The following is a 24,075-nucleotide window of genomic DNA, read 5'->3' as shown; positions in this document are numbered from 1 at the left end:
TGAAGGTGTAAAAGACCACAAAAGCATTTCTAAACACTTGAGTGTTCATCAGTCCACAGTAAGAGAAATTATCTACAAATGGAAGTAACTCAGTACTGTTGCTACTCTTCCAAGCAATGGGTGTCCTTCAGAAGATAACACCAAGAGCATAACGTGCAATGCTGAAGGGGATGAAAAAGAACCCAAGGGTAACAGCAAAAGATCTGAAGAAATTCCAGAACTGCTGAAGTCTCTCTTCATGTCTACTATAAGAAAAACTCTAAACAAGAATGGTGTTCATGGAAGGATACCACAGCCCTCCAAAAAGACACTGCTGCATGGCCAAGTGCACAAAAGACCACATGGATGTTCCACAATGTTCTGGGACAATGTTCTGTGGACAGATGAGACAGAAGTTGAAATTCCTGGCAGAAGTGCACACTGCTATGTTTGGGGGAAAAAGGATACTGCACACCAACACCAAAATCTCATCCCAACTGTGAAGCGTGGTGAAAGGAGTGTCATGGTTGGGGGCTACTTTGCAGTCTCAGGGCCTGGACAGCTGGCGATCATTGAGGGAACAATAGATTCAAAATTGTATCAAAACATTCCACAGGAGAATGTCAGGGTAGTGGTCTGTCACTTGAAACTTAATAGAAGACAATGATCCAAAACTTAAGAGTAAATCAACAACAGAATAGTTTAAAAAGGAGAAAATTCTGTTTTGGAATAGCCAAGACAGAGTTCAGACCACAACCCAATTGAGGTGCAGTAGTGTGACCTGAACACAGCTGTTTATAGAAGCTATTCCAGAAATATTGAGGAACTGAAACAGTTTAGTATGAAGGAGTAGTCTGATCAGCAGCTACAGGGAACATTTGGTGGAGGTCATTACTGTAAAAGGAGGTTCTACCAGTTATTAAATACAAGGGTTCTCATCCTTTTTCCAACCTGGATTGTGAATTATTAAACAACGTGTTCAATAAAGACATGAAAAGTGCAATTATTTGTGTGTCATTAGTTTAGGCAGACTGTCTATTACTGTGACATAGATGAAGATCACACATTTTATGAGTAATTAATGCAGAAAACCAAGTAATTGCAAAGGCTTCATAAACTCTTTCTAGCAACTGCAAGTCCTGCTACCTCAGCACTACCTGCTCTTCCACCCATCTTCGTATCATCTGCAAACATGGACTACAGTAGTCAATTCTGTGACCCACAATGACATATAACATGAAAAGAAGCAGTCCAACACCGACACCCCGTGGAACAGCACTGGGCAGCCAACCAGAAAAGACACCCTTTATTCTCATGGTATGCGTCCTGCCTGTCAGCCGATCTTCTATCCTGCAAGTACCTTTCCTGTAATACTATGGGCTCTCATCTTGTTAAGCAGCCTCATGTGCAGCACCTTGTCAAAGGCCTTCTAAAAATCCAAGTAAACAACATCCACTGATTCTCCTCTGTCCACCTTGTCTGTTATTTCCTCAAAGAACTCCAATAGATTTGTCAGACAATATTTTCCCTTAATCAAACCATATTGACTTTGGCCTATTTTGTCATGTGCCTCCAAGTACCCTGAAACCTCACCCCCAATAATGGATATCTGAAGTCAGGCAAACAGGCCTATAAATTCTCTATGTCTGCCTCGCTCCCTTCTTAAAGGGTGGAGTGATATTTGCTATTTTCCAGTGCCCCAGAACATTTCAGAATCTAGTGATTCTTGAAAGATCATTACTAATGCTCCCACAATCTAGTCAGATACCTCTTAAGACCCTGGAGTGTAGATCATCTATCTTCTTCAGGTGACTTATCAGCTTCCCAAGTACCTTCTCCCTAGTAATAGCAATTATAGTCACTTCTGCCCACTGATAGTCCTGCATTTTTGGCACACTGCTAGTGTTTTCCACAGTGAAGACTAATGCAAGATACTTAAGTTTATCTGCCATTTCCTTGTCCCCAATTACTACCTCTCCAGCATCACTTTTCAGTGGTCCAACATTTACTCGCATCTCTCTTTTACTCTATATAATTGAAAACACTTCAGTATATTCTTTTGTATTATTAGCTAGTTTACTTTCCTTTTAATCTTTTCTCTCCTTTTGGCTTTTTAAGCTGCCTTCAGTTGGCTTTTAAAAGCTTCCCAATCCTCGAATTTCCCACTAATTTTGGCTTTACCATATTGCCTCTCTTATCTTGACTCTGACTTCCCTTATCAGCCACGGTTGACTCCCTTTAGAATACTTCTTCATCTCTGGGATGCATCTATACTGCACCTTCCAAACCTCACCCAGAAACTCCAGCCATCATTTCTGCTGGTATCCCCTTCTAATTAACTTTGGCCACCTCCTCTCTCATGCCTTTGTAATTCCTTTTACTCTTAATGCAGTGGTTCCCAACCTTTTTTTTGGCCATGCCCCACCTAATCACCTCTAAAATCCTGATGCCCCCTGTGGTGATATATAATTCTTATTATTCAAAAAGTGAACTCCTATTCACCTGGAGGAAGCCTAAAAGACCATTAACTTGGTTTAAACAAGCTTCCAAAGAACATGGCATTCATGAAAGAGAAAAATAAAAGAACCAAAGGACTGTTCAAGTTCTGAGGAAGAAATTACTAAGAAATTGTAAAAAAAAAAGAACATTAAGTGATATTAAAATAATAATAATAAATAAATAAAACAATGCCGATTCGTTTCTACAGCATACAAAGACAGATACACCGTTTAAAAGAGATGACGCAATGTACACACCTTCACACCACCAAGAACCGAAAGCTACTGCAAAAAGCAGCATTGGCGCGACCTCGTACGAGTTTCTTACGTGTTTGGACTTGTTCATTCGTTCCTTCCTACATCAGTCAATTCATTAATTTAATTATGAAAGCCATTTGATGGTTGTAATGATGGTGATACACTATATATACAGTACATACGCAATTACACATGTACATACACACAAGTATTTTTATGTATGCATACTGTATATACACATATGTATCAACTCGCACACACACTCATACTCACACAGACTTACTAGAAAAAATTCACTGTTAATAACTCATTCTCGAATTGCCCCCCTTAAAAATCAAATTACCCCCCTGTGGGGCGTACGCCCCACGTTGGGAACCACTGCTCTAATGTAATGCTGATACATCTGACTTTAGCTTTCACTCTGTAACTGCAGGAGGAATTCTACCTTAAGCATCCTAATCAAATCTGGTTCATTACACAACACCCAATCCAGAATTGCCTTTTCCCTAGTAGGTTCAACCACAAGCTGCTCTAAAAAGCCATCTTGCAGGTATTCTACAAGTTCTCTCTTGGGATCCAGTACTACCCTGCTATTCCAAAGCTATCTGTATATTGAAATTCACAAGGCTATCATAACACTGCCCTTTTATCATGCCTCTTCTATCTCCCATTGTAGTTTATACCCCACATGCAGTCTACTGTTTGGAGGCCTGTATATACAGTAACTCACGAGTCTTTTTAACGTTGCAGTTTCTTAACTCTAACCACAAGGATTTTACACCTTCCAACCCTATGTCACCTTTTAGGGATTTGATTTCATTTCTTACCACAGTGCCACACCACCACCTCTACCTACCTGCCTCTCCTTCTGAAACAAAGTGTATCCTTGGATGTTAAGCTCCCAATTATGATCTTCCTTTAGCCATGAGTCAGTGATGCCATACCTGCCAATCTTTCATTGTGCTACTAGATCATCTACCTTATTCCATATATTCCATGCATTCAAATATAACATCATTCTTGTGTTTATCACTCATTTCCATTTTGCTCCCATAATATTCTTCAAACCATCCCTGCCTGCAAATTTGCCCTATCAGCTGCCTATCCTTCTTCACAGTCCCACTTCTCACTGCATCTACTTGTATACCAACCGCTCAATCCTCAGCCCCATTACTCTGGTTCCCAGTTCCTGCCAATTATCCTTTGCAATACCTCTGGCAAACCTGCCCACAAAAGGATACCAGTCCCTCTTGGGGATAACTATAGCCCATTCCTTTTGTACATGTCTATAACTTCCCCTGAAGAGAACCGAATGATCCAGAAATCTGAAATCCTGTCCCCTGCACCAGTTCCTCAGTCACTCATTCATCTGTCATCTCATCCTTTTCCTGTCCTGACTAGCATGTGGCACTGGGAATAAATCCAAAGATTACTACCTTGGAGGTCCAGTTCTTCAGCCTCTTCCTTAACTCCCTATACTCATTGTACAGGACTTCTTCCTTTCTACCTATGTCATTGGTGCCTGTGTGCCACGACCCCTGGCTGATCACAATCCCTCTAAAATATTCTGCAGCTGCTCTGAGATGTCCCTATTCCTAGCACCTGGGAGACAGCACTTCATCCTGGCTTCTTCTTTCGCCCACAGGATCTATTGTCTGCCCCCCTAACTAGCAAGTATCCTATTGCTATCACTCTACCTGATGTTACCCTTCCCTGCTGAGCTCTGATAGGTCATCTCTCCCAGCAGTATCCGAAGAGCTATACTTGCTGTGAGGGGAATGGCCACAGTGGCACCCTGCACTAAATGACTATTTCACTCATCTACCACCTGAAGTCTACTCTCTGGGTGTGACCAACTCGGTAAAAGTCTCATCTATGAGTTTTTCGGCCACCTGGATGGTCCTTGACCTTGTCAGTTGACAGCTGAAGTTGGGTGCACTTCCTGTAGATGCCATCAGGGAGACTTTTAGGTAGCATGAAATCTCACATATCACAAGAGAAGTATTCCACTGCCTTAACTACCACGCTACCTACACTTCTTTTCACTTTGGTTCTGAGTTCTTAAGGTTAAGTTTTACTATCAGTGGAATAATTCCAAATGACTCAGTACCCTGAGCCTGCACCTGTTCTTGCAGATGCATGACTGCTCCAACAGTGGCCCGTTCCACTTACACCTCGCTTTTTTATTGGGCCTTGCTAAGTTACTAATAGCCCAAGCAATCGCCCGATCAGCAGACAAATCCTGACAGGCTCTGGCTGTTTTTTTTTAAAACCTGGCCTATTAAGTATCTCCAACTCAGTTTGTAATCTCTAGCTCGGCAGACAGTCCATACCAACAACCGCTCCCAATGAAACTGAAAGAACTATGAATTTTATAGTTGATTAATGTTCAGGCATATTGGCCAATATTAGAGTTTTATCCTCCCTAAGTGCCACGAGACAAATAATATCCATGAGCAAAAGGAACAAGGGCTGCATTTTAAAACCGCAACTAAAAAGCAACACTGCCAACTGTGTATCATTCATCGTATAGAATCGTAAACTCAGATTAAGAGTTCAAAGCTAAATCCATAATATTTGGACGTAGAAATGACAGTACCATCTCAGATACACTGGCAGTAATGCCACCATAGCAAATAATAATTTTGTTAAACCCCTGTAACAGAGATATAATGGAGTAAAGAAACTTGTTCTGTACAAAACTTTTGCAGGTCTGATAAGAACGCATCTCAAAAGGGCTGTAAGTTTGCTGGTATTATTGGCATTAGTTTAAAATAGTTTGTTGTGATATGGGAAGCTGAGTGTGGATTTGAAAAAGAGAAAAGCAGAGCTTAAAACCTAAGCCAGTAAAGTAATAAAACAGTTTAGAAGTCTGCAAATATTGAGTGAAAAATTAAAATGCTGATTTACTGAATATGACCGAATGCAAGGAGTAGTGAATAAAGCACTCAAGCAGAAGGCACAATGCACAAAATATATCTTTATAGTATTAACTGAAAGAGTTGAAAGGGACAGGAATATAGCTTTCTAGTTATAGGGTTTTCATAAGAGTAAGGGGTTTAAAAAAGGCATATTTTGTCTATTTAAAATAATCATTGACATATGTTAAGTAATTTATTGCTTTGCAACAGCAGTACAGTGCACTAGATGAAACGAGGTAGTGTTCATGGACTGTTCAGACATCTGTTAGAAGAAAGGAAGAAGTTCTTTTAAAGTGTTGAGGGTGGGTGTTCAATGGTAGTAACGTGAAGAGAACATGCCCTTGGTGGTAACGATCAATGCAGCTTTTTTGAGACACTGCCTCAATAGTGGAGAGGGTTGTGCCCATGATGGAAAGTCTAAAACCCTCTGCAGCCTCTTGGAATCCTGTGCTCTGGAGGCTCCATACTAGACTGTGATCCAGCTAGACAGAATGCTCTCCACTGTATATCTACAGCTTTGGTGACATACCAAATCTTCTAAAATTCCTAATGAAGTAGAGCTGTTGGTGTGCCTTCGATCTGAATGCATCAATGTTTTGGCAAACATGTTGCTAAAGAAACAGTCACAGCTGTGAGAATGGTTGATATATTAGTATAATCAAAACAAGGTGAATTGAAGAACAAAAAAAAGGGGGGGGGGGAATCAGAGCTGGGAGTATACTACAGATCACTAAACAAGCAAGAGAAACTGAAGAGAAATTGTGGACATAAATTTGTTGATAGAAAAGCAGCAATAGTGGGAGAATTTCAATACACATTAACTTCCATTTTTTCCTTGCAACATCAAAATAAGCCATTCAGTCCTTGAGTGCATGCCAGCCTTCTCTCAACTCCATCCAGTCCCCACTTAACTGAGTGCATAAAGGGCAGTACAAAAAACAGATGCTATGACAGATAGATCTGGGTAAAGTTGTTAACATTGGTTTTCACAGAGGTGGGATGAAAACAATGCTGACGCAGTTAAGGCTAAAAGAACTTGAGTTACTGGATGAGATATATGGTAGAAAAGGAAGAATTGGTGGATTTAATATGCTTGAAAGTCAACTGCAGGCTCAGATGAAACATATTTCAGGTTGTGAACATAAGGAAATTAAACTGGGCCTTTGGTATTCATTTCCAATCCTCTACAATAGTGGAAGAAGAACCAAAATGATTAATTAACTTGTTAAATTCAGAGGTGGAAAAAATACTACAATTAATTCTGAGGAAAAGTGAAAGAACAGGTTGTATCCAATCAATGATCTCGGTTTCTGGAGTCAAACTATCAACAGACTTCTTTTATAAACCTACCAATTTCCATGGCTATCTTGATTATACCTGCCTCTTCCCACCAAATCTCCTGTAAAAAGTGCTATTCCCCTTTCTTAGTTCCTTTGTCTGTGCCACATCTGTTACCAGGATGAGGTTTTCCTTCCTCCACCATTGATGCTACCCTCACCCGCATCTCCTCCATCTTCCCACCACATTGACAGTAACAAAATTCCTCCTGCCCTTACCTATCACCCCATGAGCCTCCGCATCCAACGCACCACTCTGCAACTTCTGTCGTCTCCAAACGGATATTATCAAATGTACCTTCAGAACTCCCCCCACCCACCCAGCTCTCTACTTTCCACAGGAATCCCTCCACGATTCCCTTGTCCATTCATCCCTCCCCCTAATCTCCTTCCCGGCACTCACCCCTGCAAGCTGTTAAAGTGCTACACCTGGTCATTCACTTCCTTCCTCAACTCCATTCAGGGCCTGAAACAGTCCTTCCAGGTGAGGAACACTTCACCTGTGAATCTGCTGGGGTTATCAATTGTATCCAGTGCTCCTGATACATTAGTAAGACCCGCTGCAAAGACTGCTTCATCGAGCACCTCCACTCTATCCAACAAAAGTGGAACTTTCTGGTGACCAAACATTTTAATTCTGATTGGCATTCTAATTCTGACAAACCAGTCCATGGCATCTTCTTGTGCTACAATGAGGCCACCCTCAGGGTGGAGGAGCAACACTTCAGTCTGTCTGGGTAGCCTCCAACCTGACGGTGTGAATATTGATCTCTCCTTCTGGTATAAAAAAAAGTTTCCCTCCCCTTCCCCTCTTCTATTCCCCACTCTGGCCTCTTACCTCTTCGCACCTGTCTATCCCCTTCCTCTTTTTCTGATATGGTCCAATCTCCTCTCCTATCAAATTCCTTCCTCTGCAGCCCTTCACAGTTCCCACTTGCCTGGCTTCACTCATCACTTTCTAGCAATCCTCCTTTGCCTCTCCCCCACGTTTTTGATTCTGTCGTCTTCCCCCTTTCTTTCCAGTCCTGAAGAAGGGTCTCTGCATGAAACGTTGAATTGTGGCGACCCACTTCCTAGCGCACTCGAACCGGCTCACAAATAGCCAGCGCGCCGGCACAAAGGCCAGTCCCAAAAGGGCGCCAGGTCTGCTTCACCAACAAAGGGAGAATCCGCGCGCGGGACAGGACTGTGAATATGTGCCCCCTACAGCATCCGCACCCGGGGAGGGCGGGATCAGGGAGGCTTTAAAGCGAGGCCGCTAAGTTCGAATAAAATCTTTTTTAACTGCAGTTTACCGACTCCATGTCGTTATTTCAGCGCTGCGTGTAGCACACCGCTACAATTGGTGACCCTGACGGCCCAAACGATATTTGGACCAGAGATGAACAACGCCGCATCTGTTCATGCGGTTTCGTTGAAACTGCCAAGCTTCTGGACGCTGCGACCTCACCTATGGTTCCAGCAAGCAGAAGCCCAATTCCACGTTCGGCAGATAACCTCAGAGGACACACATTACTACTACGTGGTGAGCTCCCTCGACCAGGAAACAGCGGCCCAGGTTGAGGAGTTCATACAGTCTCCCCCAGCGGACGGCAAATACACGGAATTCAAAGCCCTGCTCATAAGGACTTTCAGACTCTCACGGCGCGAGCGGGCTGCCCGTTTACTGCACCTGGATGGTTTGGGGGACAGACCTCCATCGGCTTTAATGAATGAGATGTTGTCTCTGGCCGGAGGACACAAGCCCTGCCTCATGTTTGAGCAGGCATTCCTGGAGCAGCTGCCCGAGGACATACGCCTGCTGCTGTCCGATGCGGATTTCAGCGACCCCCGGAAGGTGGCAGCCCAGGCGGACTTGCTGTGGAATGCCAAGAAGGAGAGTGGGACGTCCGTCGCACAGATCACCAGGCCACGCTCCCAGCAGCAAACCAGACCTGGCCCGGCCACAGAGCCCGCTAACCCCAGAGGCAGGGGTGAAGAGACCAACGAACAATGGTGCTTCTACTACCAGCGGTGGGGCGCAGAAGCCCGCCGCTGATAGCTACAGCGGCTGGCCATCGGGATAGCCTCCTATATGTGTGGGTCAAGAGATTGGGACGCCGTTTTTTGGTCAACACCGGTGCCGAGATCAGCGTCTTACCTCCGACGAGTTACGACGCCCGCAACAGGGCACCGGGTCCCACCCTGAGGGCCGTGAACAGCAGCACAGTGAGGACCTACGGCACTCATACGGTGCAGCTATAATTCAGCTCCAGCCAGTTCACGTGGGACTTCACACTGGCCGCCATAGCCCAACCGCTTCTGGGTACGGATTTTTTGCGGTCTCACAGCCTGCTGGTTGACCTGCCGAGCCAGAGACGGGTCCACGCCGAGACCTTTCAGACGTTCTCCCTGGGTGCAGCCCAGTTGCCAGTCCCTCACCTCGGCTCCATCACGCTGCCCGACAATGACTTCACCAGGGTCCTGGCGGATTTCCCATCGGTTCTGGCACCGCATTTCACGGCAGCCATGCCCCGACACAGCGTACAGCACCACATCCCGACCCAGGGACCACCCCTCCACGCCCGTGCTCGAAGGCTTCCCCCGGACAAGCTCTGACTGGCGAAGGAGGAGTTCAAGAGGATGGAGGAATTGGGGATCATACGGCGGTCCGACAGCCCATGGGCCTCCCCCCTGCACATGGTGCCCAAAGCGACAGGGGGCTGGAGACCATGCGGCGACTACCGCAGGCTGAACGAGGCTACAACACCGGACCGCTACCCTGTGCCGCACATTCAGGACTTTGCAGCAAACCTGCACGGCGCACGGATCTTCTCCAAGGTAGACCTCGTCCGAGGATACCATCAAATCCCGATGCATCTGGACGACGTCCCCAAAACGGCACTCATCACTCCGTTCGGCCTTTTCGAGTTCCTCCGCATGCTGTTCGGCCTAAAGAATGCCTCACAGACGTTCCAGCGGTTAATGGACGCGACCTGGACTTCGCTTTCATCTATTTGGACAACATCCTCATAGCCAGCAGCAGTCGTCAGGAGCATCTGTCCCACCTCCATCAACTCTACGCCCGACTGAGTGAATACGGTCTAACAATCAACCCAGCCAAATGCCAGTTCGGGCTCGACACCATCGACTTCCTTGGCCACAGGATTACTAAAGACGGGGCAACCCCTCTGCCCGCTAAGGTAGATGCAGTCCGCCATTTTCCCCGACCCACCACAATCAAAGGCCTTCAGGAATTCGTGGGTATGGTAAATTTCTACCACCGCTTCCTCCCTTCAGCTGCCCGAATCATGCGCCCCCTGTTTGCCCTTAGGTCGGGTCCGGGCAAGGACATTACCTGGGACAAGGAGTCCGCCGCCGCTTTCATTACAACGAAAGAAGCCTTGGCAAACGCCGCGATGCTAGTGCACCCCAGAATGGACGTCCCTACCGCCCTCACAGTGGACGCATCTAACACGGCAATCGGTGGGGTACTGGAGCAACTCATCGCGGGTCGCTGGCAACCCCTGGCGTTTTTCAGCAAACACCTGCGACCACCCGAGCTCAAATACAGTGCTTTCGACCGGGAACTGTTGGCGCCTATACCTGGCAATCCGGCATTTCAGGTACTTCTTAGAAGGTAGGCCCTTCACCGCGTTCACGGACTACAAGCCGCTTACCTTTACGTTCACGAAGGTGTCCGATCCCTGGTCGTCCCGCCAGCAGCACCATCTGTCCTACATCTCTGAATACACGACGGATGTTCGGCATGTCTCGGGTAAGGACAATGTCATGGTGGACGCGCTCTCTCGCCCTAACATTCATGCCCTTTCCCAAGGGGTAGACTTTGAGGCGCTGGCAGAGGCGCAGCAGGCAGACGAGGAGATCCCTAGTTACAGAACCGCAGTCTCCGGTTTGCAGCTCCAGGACCTCCCCGTAGGCCCAGGTGAGAGGACCCTACTCTGTGACGTCACCACCGGCCAACCCCGTCCTGTTGTCCCGGCAAACTGGCAGCAGCGTGTTTTCGACTCCATTCATAACTTAGCGCACCCCTCCATCAGGACAACCGTCCGGATGGTCTCCAGCAGGTTCGTTTGGCATGGACTCTGCAAGCAGGTCAGTGAATGGGCCAAAACGTACATGCACTGCCAGACGGCCAAGGTGCAGCGGCACACCAAAGCTCTGCCGCAGCAGTTCCACCCCACCCGCCGGCCCTTCGACCACATTCATGTGGATATCGTGGGCCCCCTGCCAGTTTCGTACGGAGCGTGGCACCTCCTCACTATCGTGGACCAGTTCACCAGATGGCCAGAGGCAATCCCGCTCACTGACACCACCTCCAAATCTTGCGCCCGGGCACTGATCACCACCTGGGTGTCCCGCTTTGGTGTACCGGCCCACATTACCTCCGACAGAGGCGCCCAGTTCACCTCCAGCCTGTGGTCAGCTATGGCCAGCCTGTTGGGGACACAGCTGCACCACATAACTGCCTACCACCCACAGTCGAACGGCCTGGTGGAGCGTTTCCACCGTCACCTAAAGTCGGCTCTCATGGCCCGCCTGCGAGGAGTTAACTGGGTGGACAAGCTTCCCTGGGTCCTACTCGGCATCCGCACGGCGCCCAAAGACGATCTGCACCCCTCGTCAGCCGAGTTGGTGTACGGCGCACCCCTGGTCGTCCCCGGGGAGTTCATACCAGCCCCAAGGGGGCATGAGGAAGAACCCGCAGCAGTCCTGGGCAGACTACGCGAGAGGCTCGGCAACCTGGCTCCCATACCCACTTCGCAGCATGGGCAGAACCCGACCTGCGTACCCAAAGACCTGCAGAACTGTAAGTTTGTGTTTGTACGAAGGGGCGGGCATCGGCCACCGCTGCAACTGCCCTATGAGGGGCCGTTTACAGTGATCAGGAACAACGGGTCATCGTTCGTGCTGGACATTGGGGGGGGGGGGAGGAGGTTTTCACGGTGGATCGACTCAAACCGGCCCATGTGGACATGGCGCAACCGGTCGAGTTCCCGGCACCGCGACGCAGAGGCCGACCTCCCAAACAGGGTCCGGCCCAGACTGTGGACATTGGGGGGTGTATCGCCGGTTCTGGGGGGGTTATGTGGCAACCCACTTCCTAGCACACTCGAACCGGCTCACAAATAGCCAGCGCGCCAGCATAAAGGCCAGTCCCAAAAGAGCGCCAGGTCTGCTTCACCAACAAAGGGAAAAGCCGGCGCGGGACAGGACTGTGAATACGTGCCCCCTACAGCATCCGTGCCCGGGGAGGGCGGGATCAGGGAGGCTTTAAAGCGAGGCCGCGAAGTTCGAATAAAATCTTTTTAAACTGCAGTTTACCGACTCCGCGTCGTTATTTCACCGCTGCGTGTAGCACACCGCTACAGAATGTTCATTTCCATGGATGCTGCCTTACCTGCTGAGTTCTTCTAGCATTTTGTGTGTTGCAGTGGCATGTAAATCAAGTGATTTAATAGGTGTATAAAATCACAAGAAATCTAGGTAGCATAAAGGAAAAGAGCTATTATCAGGCCAAAAACCAGAGAAGGCAACTATTTAGGTTAAGGGGCAAAAGAAGATTCTTTTTCACCTAAAGGATATTTGGAATCAGTAAAGCCATGGAACAAGTGGTGTAAATGTATAGGCCAAGGAGTCTATTTTGTGTCATAGGAGTCTTGACTCTTAAATGTAGAGAGCAAGATGATGTCAATAGACAGACATTACAAAAAAATAGTTATATGATTGATAGCAAGAAGGAATACCACTTAGAAGGCAACACCAAGACTGGTCAGTTATGCAGAAAAATAGCAAATCAAACCCAATCCTCAGAAATTGAGAGGTAATGTACTTGAAAAAGTGGAACAAGACATAGACATTCAATAATTGGAAGGACACAGATGTGCAAGAAGAGGCAGTTGTGTACATATCAGGAAGAACAGAATGACAAGGTACAAAACATGCAAGAATTTCTTTTACTGAGGTACAAAATACAAGAGCAGTGAAATTGTTAGAAAAGTATACACAGTACCAGCTACTGCCAAGTTTAACCACTGCAGATTGTTCAGACTACCAAATCACAGCAAAGACATGATTACAGTGAAGATTTACAAGGATGTTACCTGCATTGGAAAATTATAGCTAAGAGGAAAGATCCAATAAGCTGAATTGTTCTCTGGAACAGAGGCATGTAAATAAACTAAGACATGATGTTTAAGTACAAAACAGCTCAGTCTTTTAAAGATAGAGGAGGCGGAGTATGCCTTATGATTAACTCATCATGATGTACAGATGGTTCTGTCTCACTCCTGCTCACCTGACCTAGAACACCTAGTGGTCAAATGTCATCCATTTTATCTGCCAAGGGAGCTTTCCGCCATTATCCTGGTAGCAATGTACCTTCCACCTTAGGAAGGCACTGCAGGAGTTGACCAGCATGATCAGCAATGCACCAGATGCCTTCCCTACCATTGTGGGGGATTTCAACCAGGCCAGCTTGAAGTAGTATCTGAAAAATCACCTCTAACATGTCACTTGTGGAACCAGAGGAGCCAACACATTTGACTACTCTTCTACCACCATCAAGAACATGCCATCCCATAACATACTTTGGAAGGACCAATCACCTGGCTGTACTTTTACTCATGGCGTAAATGGCAGAGAATAAAGATTGACTGAAGCACCAGTGGTGAGGGCCAAGAAGGTATGGTCAGGAAGGCGGAAGAGCATTTACAGGACTGCTTTGAGTCCATGGACTGGATGACATTCAGTATTGATCTTCGAATCTAAATGAATACACCATAGTTGTCACTGACTTCATCAACACCTGTGTGGATGAATGTGTGATTTTAAGAACATATTGGACTTAAGCAAACTAAAAGCTGTGGATGAACTGAGGGCTGTGGTATTCAAGACTGATGATGCAGAGTCCAGGTACAACCTACAGAAGGCTATTTGAAGAGCAAAAGAACTACTCTGATTGAAGTTAGACACAAAATTGGATGCATCATCTACGTTGGCAGGGTTTGTGGAGCATTATTTCCTACAAAGAAGGACTTAACATCATGAAGGGCTGTGATGCTTTACTCCCAGATGAGCTCATTGCCTTTTATGCACACTTTCAAAGGGAAAATAGAACTACACCTGTGCAAATCCTTGCAGCATCTGGTGACTCTAATCTCCACCTCAGAGGCCAACAGAACATCTTTCAAGAGGAAGAACCCTCACAAAGCATCAAGCCCTGGTACGGTATTGAAACCCTGTGCCAATCAACCGCTGAGATGTTCAAGCATCTTCAATCTCTCACTGCTGCAGTCGGAGATTCCCACTTGCCTCAAAAAGGCAATATTCATAACAGTGCCCAAGAAGAGCTGGGTAAGCTGCCTCAACAACTACTGCCAGTTGTACCCACATCTACTGTGATGAAGTGCTTTGAGAGGTTGGTCATAGTCAGAATGAATTCCTGCTCAAGCAAGGACCTGGACATGTTGCAGTTTGCCTATCACCACAATAAGTCTTCAGTGGCTCTCCACTCAGCCTTGGATCACCTGGACAATAGCATACCTACTGCTGGAGTTGGAAACCCTTACCACATTTCAAAAGTATGCTGAAGTGAACACAGAGATGTCCTGATGCAAGACAATGTATCAAAAATATTGAGAACACATAGCAACAAGTTCAAGGACAACTAATCATCTGCTATTAAGATTCTTTAATGAACCTTGTATAATGATCTCTCAATCTTCTTCATCATGGCCCTTGCACTCATCTATCTACACATTTTTCTTAGTAGCGGGAAGACTATATTGTACACCCAGATATTGTTTTCTTTTTGCACTTTAGAATGATCTATCTGGATAACAATCCGAATCTTTCCACTATATCTCAGTAAATGTGACAGTAATAGAAGCAATTATCAAACGGAGCTGCCTTATAAACAAAGTCGGAAGTTGCATTGGTCTAACTCAACCCTGTGAGGACACAATGACCTGCTTGTGTTGTAAATTTCTAATGGTTCATTGAATTACATTGCACAAGGAAAGGCTTAAGTTTACAAAGTTCAAATAGCAGCTTATCATCTTGAAGGGTCTGGGGAAACCCCTCATAGGTTCTCCAGGGATTGAGACTCTCTGAAACCTGTGTAACAAATTAACATTCCTATTTGACCCAATTGGGCCCAAATACACCTCAAACAAGCAAATTAATTCCTTGCAATGATTTAAGTTACACTCATTGTAGAACATGCACAAACTTTCATGAAGCGTACTATTACGCCACCTAGAGGATTTTTATTAAAATTCTTACATTTGATTGAGATGATTTGAGCATGCAAGAAACAATGTGATGCAGGTGACATGAAATAAAGCGAATGAGAGAAATAGTGGAGAGGGTATCGATGGGTTGAAACGGGTGAGGACAAGGCCAATGGGGTAAATTTGGAAGGACAAAAAAGTACAAAGGCTAGCAGAAAAATATGGCCAATAAACCTGTGAACCAGACTTGCAGTATTCTATGTTACCAATAAACAATAGGGTCATGCAATCACAAGAAAAATACCCAAGGCCTATTGCCTTCACAGACTCCAATGTCTTTCTGCAGTAGGCAGCAACACAGTTGGCAACAAGACCAGCTCTTCGGCTAATAAGCAACTCAATGATAGGATAGGCCTGCAGTACTTGAAGTACTTGGTGTCCTGTAGTGTCTTGTGATTGTAAAACAGACGTTTAAAAAAACCAAAAATACCTTTGGTTGGTCCTGGAGAGACCACTGTACCCGAGCATGCTGCCATCTTACCTTGTTTCCATCATTCCCTCTGGAAGTTATCAATATTTATTCACAGTGCCAAATGTTTAACATTTTAAAAAGTGTTTTAAATTTTCACACTATTGTTTGCAAAAAGCCAAGGCTAAAAATGAACATAATTTCATCACAATATGGTTCACCCATATTGTGAAAAGTCATTTTATATTTTGGGGAATTAAATGTGAAAACAAAGGTGTGCGCAAGGGACCTTTCTGGGACAAAGATACCTATTAGTGCCAGAATCAGCAAAAAAAAAAAATCAGCCCTGTTTGTAAAAAATCATCCAATTTAGGGTTAACCCCCATAGAAATATACAGTAGAGGAGGTTATTCAGCACATCATACACATGGCAGGCTCTTGAAAAAAATGCATTATTAAGTAAGGTTTTCTCCATATTCCATCCTCAACTATTTGTCCCTTTCCCACCTGTGTTACAATCTTTTAAATCTGGAAGTCTATTGAAAAGTTCAAGCATTATTTTAAACTTACCATGATAACAGCACTAATAATGTTTTTGCCAATTTTAAAACTCTTAAATACCTGGTTACCTATTGGTCATCAGTTTTAGTTTGAAGATGAGGCAAAAATCATGCCTAATATTCACCATTTAATATGTAAGAATGGAGAATACAGTCAGATCATGTTATATTTTTGAAATTTGACAACTGACAGTATTGGCTGTAATGGAGGCAGCAAACGGACAAGTAGACAAAAGATACTATCAATTGAAATATTTCACTCAAACCCAAGTTAACAACAACTAAAACAACATTTGTTTTGGCCAAACATTTCCACTGCAGAAACTAATAAATAGGAGTATTTGTAGAAGTGGTTTACAAGACCGATAAGCCACAAAGAATGCTCCACCACCCTCATATGAAAAACCAGTGTAAAATGTCCCACTTTACTTTTATCGAACCAAGCATCACACATTATCCTGCTCTTGCACCCTTCTCCCCGTTTCGTTCTTTCACATCTAACAAAGCCTAGTCTATCACTTTAGTCAACAACCAAGCATGAAATTATTGAACTTCACACCAAGTTAAACTGCACTGCATATTGAGAAGCCAAGTTTCCAATCTAAAATGGTACTTTAAAGTAATTAACAATCCAAATTTCTTGCATTTGTGTAAATTGGATTATGAGCAGGTCCTTCCAAGTCCAAATTAGTTTTAATATCCAAAAACCTTATATCAGCATTAAACAAAGATTACTCACCATTGGCTCATTTGGCTCTGAGAACTTCACTCGGACATCCTCCAAGTGTTTCAGGATTGGCTCATCGTGCTCCTGGTGAGAAAACATTTAAATGCACTCAGATGCTGACAAGTTACAATACTTGGTCCTAATAAAACAACATTTTACATGCCAGACACCCTCTTATCTTGTTTACCGCTATGCAGCTGCATCTAGACCAAATGATCAATATTATTATTAGTTCCTTGACCCCCCCCCCCCCTCACCCAATTACAAATACAAAGATCATGGAAAATTAAATTGCTGAATGGTTGGCTGTTTCACAAGGATCATTGCTTGTACACAATTTGGATTTGATTATAAGTATAGTTAGTTGAACATTTGCGGGTGACCCCAAATGAGTGATGTAACTAACCAAGGTGCAGATATCAAAACATAGGAAACCACATTAAATGTATGAAATAAATTTCAATCTAGCATTAAATTTTGATTGGCATATTTAAACAGGAGCTACATTCACTTTAGTAATGACTATATAGGATTCAGTAAAGAGATACACATATCAGAAGATTGACATAAGATCATAGGCAATTAAAGACCAAAAAACACAAGATGACCCCTTTAAATCAGACTAGGAATTCAGGAGAAATCTCCTTTTTTGAGCTATATATCAAAAAAGGTTTAGAATTGAAGGATTTCATTTAAGAGGATGCTTGTTGACATATCAATGGGATTAGATGAAGTTACTAGGTGCAATGTGGAGGAATTATCTAGGGGTGTTACATGAAGCAGAACCAATTGTAAAGATCAAATGGACTAGCAAGATTAAACTGATGCTTACATTTCATTAGCTAACATAAGAAGTCTCAGAATGCACCAAGACATGCAAAATATTATTTCACAAAAATCAACAGTATGCACTTCAAAGCTGGAATATAAACTATGCTTCACATACCACGCCTAAATCACTTGTCCACCCTGCCACGGATTCCTGATATAGAAAACAGCCAAAAGCCAGATCAGAATCATAGCTTTGTCAGATAGACCAGCTAATATAAGAAACTCAAGATGAATGATGTAGTCAGTGACAGGATAGCAATACTGATAGGAGACTCAATAATGAGCTGGCCTGACGGAAATTTTGTAGCCACAGAAGAGATGCCAGGATGGTTTATTACCTCCTGAGTGTCAGGGTTTAGGATATTTGAGGGGGTGTGAAAAAAAGATGGGGAGGGTGAACAGCCAGTACATGTTGGTTAACAAGGAATGAGATTCTGTAGAGTAAGTATAGGGAGTTAGCCAAGTTAAAAAAAAGTAGGATTGGAAGTAGTGATCTCCATATTACACCTGGGGCCAAATGCTAGCAAGGTCAGAAATACAAAGATAGGTTAGGTGGATTTTTGGCTGAGGAGCTGATGCATGGAACAGGGATTCACGTTCTTGAACCATCGAGATCTCTTCTGGGATAGATGTGACTTGTACAAGAGGGACAGGGAACCAGTGAGAGACAATATCCTTGCAGAGAAATTCGCTCATGCTACACAGGATGGTTTGAACAAGATATGCACCATTCCACAACTCCCTCCCCAAGGTGGGACTCTGAGCAGGAGCAAGTCGTGGGATAAAGTGGTACCCAGCAACAGCAAATCTAGTAAACAGAAAAGCCAGAGGAACAGTGAAGGCAGAGAAAGAAATATTCAATTAAACTTAAGGCAGACAAATTCAGAACATGGATTAGGTATGAGGATTGGGATATTATAATGAAAACAGAAACATGGCGGAGAAAAGGGCAGGTCTGACAGTATTCCAGGATACAGATGTCACAAGTGTGACAAAAGGTACAAAGGGGATGCAAGGTGAACCTTTTTGCTAAGGGAGGATATAACGGGGATTGCCCAGTGTGGCCATATAGGTAGAACTTAGGAGGGTCATTCTGGTGGCGCTGTGTTATAAATCATAATAGTCAGCAAGAACATAACAGAACAGCAGGATCAGGTGTGCAGAAGATAATTGAAAGAATAATAGACAATAGGTGCAGGAGTAGGCCATTCGGCCCTTTGAGCCAGCACCGCCATTCAATGTGATCATGGCTGATCATCCACAATCAGTACCCCGTTCCTGCCTTCTCCCCATATCCCTTGACTCCGCTATCTTTAAGAGCTCTATCGGACTCTTTCTTGAAAGCATCCAGAGAATTGGCCTCCACTGCCTTCTGAGGCAGAGCATTCCATAGATCCACAAATCTCTGGGTGAAAAAGTTTTTCCTGAACTCTGTTTTAAATGGCCTACCCCTTATTCTTAAATTGTGGCCTCTGGGTCTGGACCCCCCCCAATGTCGGGAACATGTTTCGAGCCTCTAGCATGTCCAATCCCTTAATAATCTTACATGTTTCAATCAGATTCCCTCTCATCCTTCTAAATTCCAGTGTATACAAGCCCAGTCGCTCCAATCCTTCAGCATATGACAGTCCCGCCATCCCGGGAATCAACCTCGTGAACCTACACTGCACTCTTTCAATAGCAAGAATGTCCTTCCTCAAATTTGGAGACCAAAACTGAACACAATACTCCAGGTGTGGTCTCACCAGGGCCCTGTACAACTGCAGAAGGACCTGTTTGCTCCTATACTCAACTCCCCTTGTTATGAAGGTTGTATTAATAATAGGGTTGTATTAATGGGATATTTTAAAATTCTCCAGTATTAACTGGGCCATCCAGCCTTAAGGGCTTGGATGAGATGGAATTTGCAAAAATGTGCTCAGGAATTCTCCAAATCAATATATAGAAGGCCCAACTCAAGAGCAATACTGTAACTCCTCTTACGGAATGAGGCAAGTTAGTCACTGAAGTGGCAGCCAGTGAGCACTTTAGTTCTAGTGGCCATAATTTTAACTTTAAGATAATGATGGAAAAGAATAGGACTGGCCCTATCCTGGAAAGGGATAAACTAGAGTAAGGCCAGTTTTGGGGGGGGGGGGAGGGGGGGGAAGAGTAGACAGGATCTAGTAGCCTGTTTGAAGGGAAAAGAATGAATGGGAAGTGTGAAGCTTTTAAGAGTGTGATAGCAACTACTCAGAGCAGTATGTTTCTGTTAAGGTGAAAGGTAAACATAGCAAGTTTTGGGAATCATGGCAGATCAGACAATGAGGTTCTGGTGAAGAAAAATAAAACAAACATTAGGGGTTTCTGTACAAGTGAATCCCTTGATAGCTATAAAAAGATTAAGAACACTCAAGGGGAAATCAGAGGGCAGAGAGAAGCAATAAAATGGATTTAACATGTAAGGTTAAGGAAAATTCCAGGAAGATCAACAGCTATATTAAAAGGCTAGGAAGAGAGCAAATCCCACAGGGTTTTAATATAGGTAGGGCAGGGCTATATTAGCAGGGTTACCCATGTCTTAGTCACAAAGATGGATGAGACTTGCTTCCCTCATCACATGTGCAAGCACAGAGGAGAAATATTCATTAAGGGCAACAAATGGATATGTTTTGAAGACATTGATAATTCCAAGGAAAAGGTATTGGGAGGCTTATTGTGATATAAAAATGATTAAATTCCAAGGCACCAGAAGGGTGGATCCTTTGTGGGAGGCTAAAGAGGAAATTGCAGAGGCCCTTTCAGAGATATTTGCTTCACCAATAGCTACCGGTGAAGCTTCCAAAGACTGGAAAGATGGCTCATGTTCTACTCTTTACGAAGGGTAGCAAGGACAAGCCAAGGTACGACCCAGTCAGCCTTACATCAGTGGTGGGGAAGCTACTGGAGGGAAATTTGAGGGACAGGATCCCAGGGAATCAAAGGAGAACTGGTTACAGTGGTGCTAGAAAGTTTGTAAACTCTAGAATTTTCTCTATTTCTGCATAATCTATATACTACTAAGACTCTCAAGCTCTGCTTGTGACCTCCAATTAGCGCAAACGGTGTATTACAGCGCCACCAATTTTGGCTAAATCCACTTAAAATGCACTTACAGAATGTAGAGTTCAAGGTTATATATTCGTATAAAATTGCTTACTCGCCAAAATCAACAGCCCCGCTTTCACGCAAGAGCCGATGTCAGTGATGATGGAAACCGCGACACGACACCATGACGCATGCGCACGGCCAGCCTCAGCAGCTCCTCACAATGCTCACAGCAGCGACACCAAGTGGAGCAAAAGGGCAGGGCAGCTCTATTTTGAGCAGTCACATTCTGCTAATCACAATCAGCATGTGCAGGATTGGGACAGATCTAAACCCATCAAACCCTTTGCTGCAGTCAAAGGATAGCATTGACTATAACACGTCTATTTAGGAGAGCGACAACCACATCATCAAGAATAATTAGTATCCTGGAGGCTTTGGTGTTACTGCTTCATATCTTCTAACCAGCATTAGGGTATAAAAAGACATGGAGGTCTCAAGATGGCGCTTATGGAGTGAGACTGTTTTAGGCTTCGCTCCAATCCTTTTACTTTTTTTTTAAACCTACAATCACCCCCTAATTGACCTGTTTATACCTATTCTAAAGGGGTTGATACTTATGAAATTTTTTTCAACTGTTTGAATTATTTTTCAACTCGTTAAAATGTCTAAACAACGAGAACCTAAGGAATCGAAACAGGTGAAAGAACCGTTAACTTTGGAAGCAATTGTGAAACTTATGGACAAGAGACTTGAAAAACTGGAGAATAAAATAACCCCAAAGCTTTCTATGCTCGATGAAATTTTAAAGACAGTCAATGTAAAACTTCAACCACTTACAACGGATTCTCAACAACAAGAAGCAAGAATTTTAGCTCTCGAAGATGCTGCTCGCCAGAGAGATAGCAAAATTGAAACTTTGGAACAACAGCAATCTTCGACTTCTCAACTGCTGGATTGTTATAAATCTAAAATTACTGATCTTGAAAACCGGTCTCGAAGACAAAATCTTCCGCTAATTGGTGTTTTCGGAAAATTTTGAGAACGGTGATCTGACTGTATTTTTCTCTAAATTTTTAATGGACGTATTCGACTCAGAAGTTCTGGATACCCCTCCAATAATCAACCGTGCACATTGCATTTCTCATTTTCAACCAGCTCCAGGTACGAAACCACAACCAGTGATTCTCTGGATTCATTATCCTCATACTAAAGAACATCTGATTCGGGCTGCCTGGAAAAAGGGTATGATCAGCTTTCAAAATTTCCAATTTCGTATTCTGGAAGACTACAGTCCCGAAGTTTTGAGGGCAAGAATGGCTTTTAAATCGGTTATGTCGGAAATTCATCAGAAAGGCTACAAACAAGCGCTGCTATTTCCAGCACAATTGAGAGTTACTCTCAAAGATGAGACTTGTCGGTTGTTCAAATCTCCAGCGGATGCTCAAAGATTCCTTGAAGAATAGTACTTTTTTCATTACGAGTTGACTAATGTATTGTATTTTTACTATTTGTATTAACTTTTTTCTTTATGCTAATAATTAGTCTATAGATTCAGATCTTTTATAATTTGATGATTCTTACGTGATGGTTGATAGTGTATTTTTTTTTACACACTTAAGTAAAGGTCCGTTTTTTGGGGGTTTATTCTGAGTTAGTTCTTTTTATATTATTATTCTGTTCGTTTTAAAAATAACATTAGATTTTTTAAAAAGTTTATATACACTCTAACGTTTAAATATTAAGGTTTTTTAAAAAAAACTTTTTCCTAAGATGTTGCTTCTTTTTCCCCAAAAGACCTTGGTGCTTGGATACGTCGCATCTGTTCGGATGTGTCTGAACAAGATTAAGGACTTTCTTTTAAAATACTAATACAATATTATCCATTCTTGGGTTTTAACATTTTAGTTTTTTTCTTTTAATCCTTTTGTTTTTTTATATATATATATATAAAAACACTAATTTTATAGATTAATCTTTTTTATACTAACCCCTTTTTTAAAAATATGGGGTTTGTGTCTGTATTTTTTGGCTTTTTTTCTGGGGTTTCGAGGGTGGGGGATTCTTTTTTTGCTTGCTTTTTGCTTAGTTTTACTTCATGGGCTGACTCGAAACTACAAAAATGGTTGGCGTGTCATAACTTCTGGTTCCTCCTTGAACTTACTTCCCTCTTCCGGATTTGTGAGTTCATTTTTTTAATCCTTATCTGTTAACTGCGATAAATATTGGCAATATGGATAAGATTATTAATTTTGTTTCTTGGAATAATAATGGTTTAAATCATCCGATCAAATGGAAAAAAATATTCAAAGTATTCTACAGAATGAATGCTAATATTATCTTTGTACAAGAGACTCATGCAAGTAAGGTGGATAGTCAATGTTTTTTTAGGTTTTGGAAAGACCAACAGTATCACTCGAATTCCCAAGCCAAAGTAAGAGGCGTTTCCATTTTTATAGATTCTTCAACCTCTTTTATACATTATGAAACAATTTCGGACCCAGAAGGTAGATTTTTGCTTGTCACTGGTTCACTTTTCAATCAAAAAGTTGTTTTAGTTAATGTTTATGCTCCAAATATTGACTGTCCTGAATTTTTTAAATGTCTATTTACATCCTTTCCTAATTTAAATGAATACATGTTGATAATGGGGGGGGGGGGGGGGGGAGGAGATTTTAACTGTTGCTTAAATCCTTCAATGGATAGATCTAAGCTCACCCAGGTTCTTCCGAATAAATCAGCCTCTCTTATTAATTCCTTTATGGTTGATTCTGGAATTTCTGAAATTTGGCGATTTTTACACCCTAACGATAAAGAATTCTCATACTTTTCTCATGTTTATCATAATTACTCAAGAATTGACTACTTCTTTATTGATCATCGTTTACTCACAGATGTTATCGATTGTAAATATGATTCCATTACCATTTCTGACCATGCACCTTTGAAGTTATCTATTAAGACAATGGATTCATCTTCTAATGCTAAATCTTGGAGGTTCAACTCTATCTTACTGCAGGACTCAGACTTTCTTAACTTTATTAAACAACAAACTGAATTGGTTTTTTCAACAAATTCTACAGAAGAGATCTCTACTGGAACATTATGGGACACTTTTAGAGCATTTATTCGCAGACAGATTATTTCATACTCTGCTGGAGTTAGGAAACAAACTAATTCTGAAATATTAATATT

General features: G+C 43.2%; 1 protein-coding gene across 3 annotated transcripts in view; it reads right to left on the bottom strand.

Annotated features, from left to right (window-relative positions):
• The window catches only part of nap1l4b (nucleosome assembly protein 1-like 4b), a 121,777-nt gene that overhangs the window by 47,347 nt on the left and 50,355 nt on the right, over positions 1–24,075 (bottom strand). For all 3 annotated transcript variants that reach the window (XM_073049266.1, XM_073049263.1, XM_073049265.1), the window contains exon 8: positions 16,996–17,067. In XM_073049266.1, coding sequence (XP_072905367.1) covers positions 16,996–17,067 — 72 coding nt within the window. The remainder of the gene's footprint in view (positions 1–16,995; positions 17,068–24,075) is intronic.

This window comes from Hemitrygon akajei, chromosome 6 (genome assembly GCF_048418815.1).
Source record: "Hemitrygon akajei chromosome 6, sHemAka1.3, whole genome shotgun sequence".
In the NCBI taxonomy this organism is placed as follows: Eukaryota; Metazoa; Chordata; class Chondrichthyes; order Myliobatiformes; family Dasyatidae; genus Hemitrygon; species Hemitrygon akajei.
This window is presented reverse-complemented; position numbering and strand designations above follow the sequence as displayed.